At 35.6% G+C, this 6000-nt stretch overlaps 1 protein-coding gene across 1 annotated transcript; it reads right to left on the minus strand.

Moving 5' to 3' along the window:
* Nucleotides 1-3062: 3062 nt before the first annotated feature.
* LOC135155565 (uncharacterized) lies at nucleotides 3063-5464 on the minus strand. Its single transcript, XM_064105048.1, has 4 exons — nucleotides 5446-5464; nucleotides 4838-5107; nucleotides 3447-3528; nucleotides 3063-3116 (listed from the first exon to the last, which is right to left on the minus strand). The coding sequence occupies exons 1-4, from the start codon at nucleotides 5462-5464 to the stop codon at nucleotides 3080-3082; spliced, it is 408 nt and encodes a 135-aa protein (XP_063961118.1). The 3' UTR covers nucleotides 3063-3079.
* Between the last annotated feature and the right edge of the window lie 536 nt (nucleotides 5465-6000).

The following is a 6000-nucleotide window of genomic DNA, read 5'->3' on the forward strand; positions in this document are numbered from 1 at the left end:
GCAGACCCCGGTGCCGTCACAATATAGGGTCCTATATATTTTTTTCATTTTATTTTGGGAATAATAGAAGAATGTATTCTTATTCCTTTTAAAGTGTGAAAAAAATTTTAATGCATGGAATCGCCATGACTGTATTTATTTTATAAAGAGTCTTTATTGCGAAATTTATGAATTACAAAAGGTAAATATTAATATCCTTTGATTTCGTTGTATCGTCTTCATTGTCTTTGTGTTTATGTTTTCTTTGTATAAAGTACATTGAACATATACAAATAAATCAATAAATATTATACCAAAAATTATACTTATATTGTTTATCATCGATTTCAAATAATCATATACCATAAACTGTATAAGACACTTATGTTACATGCATTTTCGTGAATATACATAAAATAAATTAATATAATAGGGTTGCATTCTGATAAACCTAGATTTAACCCTAGTCGAAACTAGATTTTTAAACCACACTTCTATGAAATGCGGGGCTTCATCATATTTCTATCATGGCAATTATAATGTATCAATTAAATGATTAGAATTGATAGTACTTTTGTATTTTCCTATTCTTTCCATTTTACGACTCAAATAATTTGGTTAAAAACTTTTTGCAACAGGATAAGAATGAGTTTTGATTTGGTGAATCAGTTGACAAATGGCCCTACAAAAAAGTGTGGTCTAAGTTAACCCAGGCTTAGGTAAACCATGACGGTTTATTTCGTCTAATCTGTCTGATGCCAATTCGTCCAATTGCCAACTCGTCTACTATAATTTTTTTTCTACCATCAGTTCGTCCACTATGCATCTACTTACATTTAGTCTAATGCCATTCCGTCTTATAACCAGTGGTGCAATAGCCATTTAGTCCAGAAACCATTTGATCTAATTGGACTAAGTGTTAAATTGTGCAAAAATGAATAAAAATGAAATGGATATTAGATCAACTGGTTATGAGAAAAAATGGTCATAGACGAAATGGTGATTAGACGAAGTGATAATTGGACCAAATGGTTAATAGACAAAATGGTTGTTAGACGAAATAATAATGGCCGAAATGGCTTTAGACTTCATGAAAGAAGACCATGTTGTGAGTGGACGAGTTGGCAGTAGACGAATTGGCAATTTACCACCATCACTATCAGAATACCACCCATGAAGTTTTATTTGATTATCATGTTTACCAAGGGTTCATACTTAATATAATAATATTAATAGGCATTTATATAGCGCCATCTATCTAGAAATATTCTATTCCGAGGCGAACAAGAAAAGAAAGAATGAGGAAGTTTGGATGAGTGTCATTGGCCCGTATTCTGAAGTCAGGTTGACAATGGTCTTACTCTGTGCTAAAATTATGGGAAGCAAAAAGTGTCAAAATTTTTATTAAGTTGTATGTTTCGTATGTTTACTGTGCTCTTCCTGATTCATCGATGGTGAAGACAATCATTTATTTATATACTTCCTAGACAATTATAAATGATTTGAGAGCCAAATGAGCTGAAATATGATATCTGTACCGTTAGTGGTTTATGTAACAATTGGCTATCCATACTTAAACCACAACTTTAAACCTGAGTTTAAGTTAAACCCGAGTTTAGAATACGGGCCAAAGTGTCAATAACTATAATACTGTTAAAAAAGATAAGACTTCAGTTTAGATTTGAAGGTCTCCAGTGATGGTATAATTCTTAAATTAAACGGCAAATTATTCAAAAGAGAAGGTGCTGAGGCAGAGAAAGCTCGCGCATCATATGCTATACGTGTCTTGGGAGTCTTAAGACTATATACAGCCGAAAACAGCCACAATACTTATACTTGCATCAATCTGCATACCGATGCACGCTCATTGTAAGAAACTTATGCGTCCAATCGCAAGTCAATCGTAATTCCGAAAATCAGTCGTTGGGCGTTGCAAGAAGTTCGACTTGCAGGTGAATTGTGGGGCGTCGTGGTCTAGTGGTTACGACTCTCGTCTTTCAATCAGCGGCACGTGTGTTCGAATCCCAGCCATGGCGCGTTTTCCTTCAGCAAGAAATTAACCCACATTGTATTGCACTCTACCCACGTGGGTGAACAGGTATCTGGCAGGATTTACTTGAATGCAACAAGCGCCTTTCGCAGCTGGAGCTAAAGCCGGGGTAAGAGCGCCATTGAATAGGCAAGTCTCATACATGCTATATGTTAGGCTAAATGAACTACAAACTTGCGTTTAATTAAACGAATTACTTGCACTTGACTTTGGAACTTACGATTGATTTGGAATTGAACGACATTTTCTAGCAATGCACTTTATGTCAGGGTAAAGATATTAAGTAAATACATTCATAAAGTTACTTATTCATGAGTAGTCCGATAGTCATACATCCTATAGTATTATCCATAATAAATTATGTATATCCACACTTCTAAAAAAATCTTATATCTATAATATGTCAATTTACATCCTCACACGCCCTATATCAATGCGACCTCAGTACATCATATACATTAAAAAAAATTATGACCTGTATCCATACGCCTGAACGTCCGATACCATATAAAACACATAGCCATATTATATGCCCTACACCCATATGCCATTATATTCGTATGTCCTACATCCATACGTCCTATATCCACATGCCAATATATCATACGACCTATACCCAAAGTCCATACGTCCTCATCTTATCAATAATCATATATCCATACGTCCTATACCTATGTATCCTTACCTCATGTATCAATCCAATACCCATACGTCTACATCTATACACGTCATATGACAATACGTCCTATGCCAATATCAATATGTCCTTTATCTAAAGGTCATATATTCATGTCCTTTGCCAATACATATAAATTACACCTATACGTCCTATGTCAGTAAAACTTATATCAAAAGATCCTTACTTCTTATATATATCAACAATCCTATATCCATGCTACATTTACATCTACACTTCACATGATAATACGTCATATACGTCCTATATCGTAACGTCCTGCATCCATGCATCATACGAAACGACAGATCTTGGTCGTCTGTGAGCGGGCCTGTGTTGGTGGTGATACAGCGGCATCATGATATTTTGCTTTTTTAATTTGTTTTGGACCTCTTTATAGCCTTGACAACCCTGTAAAAAATGAAGAAAATATACACAATATAAAAATTTGTTTAATGTTAAAAATTATGATTTAATTTAATATTCTGTTATATTCTGTATTTTTAGTCCAACGTTATATTTTTGATAGCATGAATACATAATCGGTAATCCCGACTTTCCACTTTAATGATTAACCGTGTTAGTGATAAAGAGACAACTGCATTTTTTTTTTTTTGGGGGGGGGAGTAATCTATCAACCTAAGTAATATCTTTTATAATGTGTTTTTAATTTTAAATGATATTAGCATTTTTAAATATCATTATCATTATCCCTGCCAATGTTTTTTTTTTCTTTCTCACCTGTATGATATAAATGATATCAAAACGATCACTGCTATAGCTGCCATGACGATAATCACAACCGTTGCTACCGTAATGCGTCCTGGAAAAAAATATATCATTAAATTATTATTATGTAATCCCGATGAAAATGTTAAAGGTTATGATTTGAAGGCTAAGTCCCCCCCCCCCCAATATATATATATATATATAAATAAATGAATAAACAAATGAACATTAAGATAATAATAAAAAAAAATCAAAGAAGCATAACACTGAAAATTTCATCAAATTTGATGTAAAATAAGAAAGTCTTGACATTTCAAGGTTTCGCTTATTTTTCACAAAACAGTTATATGCACAAAGCATGTTCATGAAAATGAGTTGAGGATGTTCCTCACTCACTATTTCTTTCTTTTTTTGTTTATTTATTACATGAATTGTACAATATTTCAATTTTTACAGATTTGGCAATAAGGAAAAAAAAAATACAAATACAATGATAATTTCACATGTTGGGGGAGGACTTTGTTTCACATGACGATGAGGAGAAAATCGAATATTTCATTTTCCATATACTGAAATAAAAAAGAAATAGTAAGTGGATGATGTCATCAGTCTACTCATTTCTGGATATAACTTTGTAAAATCAAGCCAAAGTTTTAAATGTCATAACTGTCTTATTTACATCCGATTTTTATTAATTTTTCAATGTTATGCTTGTTTGAGTTTTTTCTTTTAATTAAATTCCAATCATCTTTTTGTTGGGTTGGACTTTTCATTTAAGAAAAGTACCGCTTTATTTCCCAATGTGCAGTGTTGAAGTCTGGTTTTTTTTTTAATTTAATATCTTAACGTATTATAATATATCACTGGCGTACCAGTAGGCCTATAACTTGGGGAGCCTTGGAACCCGGCCAACATTAGGGGAAAAAGATAGAAAATGAAAGAAAAAAAGTGAAATATTTTATTATTTCCGAGTATTATGTCAAAATCTATCACAACTTAAGATTTTTGTATGAAAAAAAAGATAAATGGGTTCCATTTTTTTCAGAAATTTTGCCTCAGACGTCATGTCAACCCCCCCCCCCTGAATTGTTTTGGCTCATTACGCAAATAGATCTATTCATTTCGTGAAATGAGTTTCCTATAATGTTACCTTAATTTGGACACAGGTTGTAGGCCTATAATAGGCGTGCACATTAATATTTCTATCATGTCAATAGAAATGCCCAAGCAGGTGGACTTAGGGATTCTTAAATGAAGTTACAAACCTAGTGGGGCAATGTTTTTCCACTCGGAATTCTTCTGACCATGGAGCTATTAACTCAGATAGCTCCATGTACTGACAATAAGTTCTGCTATTATTCGATGGGGCCGGTGAGGGCGTGGTACCCTCCCCTTAAACCTACCTAAAATTCGGATAGGACCTTCGCAAGTCTTCCTCAGGACATCATCGGCTATGGTCAGCTGGTATGTCCCGAGATCATCGACGCTACCGATCGGACTCGCCCTGACACCAAGGGCCACCGAGACATCACCCCCATGGTACCGGTACTGTGGGATAGATTTGGTGACGTTTTCAGGTCCGATTGTGACGTTGAAGCTGTACTTGTTCAGTCCGATGTGATTTGTAGCGACGGTGCCATTGATGTCGGGGCATTCCACCGGTAGTTCAGTCACTGTGATTGATAAAGAAAATAGTTCTTCATTTCAATGTTCAATTTCATGTAGGGGCCGTTTCATAAAGCTGTTCGTAAGTTAAGAGCAACTTTAAGAACGACTGCGCCAATGTGTTTGGTTACTTTGAAGCAACCGTATGTGTATATATCAGCCGGCATGTTCAGCCTAGGCCTTGTTGAATAAAGGTGTTCATTTTGCATCCCAAATCTGATGTGGTAATTTCACTCTTTATTGTGGTGGTGTCAGCGCTAGGTTCGTTCCCCGCCACATAAGAATTTTAGGCCAAAACTGGTCCACGCATCGACAGTTAAATACGTAGCTGTAGTGATTTTCGCACTTCGAACTGGCTGATTCATCGCTCCATCAGCGTTAGCGACACACAGGTAACGCTTTGATAGCCTCACGTATAGTACGATACGATGACGCAGTCAGTGGAAGCGCCCGCACAGTTGCGCAGGTACGAGACTCCCGAATCCTTCCTAGAGTGGAAGCGTAGTTTATTGATGAATTTGTGTTCATATATACTGATTTTTGCCTTTTCTATCTGAGAGTGTTTCATGGCATAGGAAGTCGAAAGCAAATACCTTACGGGGATTTGTTGACGATCCCTTTGACGTTGCTGGCGGTAAGACAGCCGCTCAGAAAGTTGTGGTTTTGGAACTCATGCTGGGGCAAATTTCAGCTTCTTGCCCGATTATCGCCAGAGGTTCTATTGTAAATAAGTCCACTTCACTTGCAGACATATGGGATCTTGTTTGCATACATTTTGGTTTCAACAGACAAATACTAGCCAATGACAATAATCAATATCATGTCAGTCAAACTAGTCTCGATTGTTGTGAAGATGAGTTGGATGACAATGAATTGAGACATGATGCAGGATGTGAGAAAA

This window comes from Lytechinus pictus, chromosome 9 (assembly GCF_037042905.1).
Source record: "Lytechinus pictus isolate F3 Inbred chromosome 9, Lp3.0, whole genome shotgun sequence".
NCBI lineage: Eukaryota > Metazoa > Echinodermata > Echinoidea > Temnopleuroida > Toxopneustidae > Lytechinus > Lytechinus pictus.

Coding starts and splice junctions, on each gene's coding strand:
- LOC135155565 (XM_064105048.1), bottom strand. Junction 3,529..4,837: donor AGGTCCTATCCGAATTTTAG/GTAGGTTTAAGG, acceptor ATTTTTTTCCAG/GACGCATTACGGTAGCAACG. Junction 3,117..3,446: donor ATATCATTTATATCATACAG/GTGAGAAAGAAA, acceptor CATTTTTTACAG/GGTTGTCAAGGCTATAAAGA.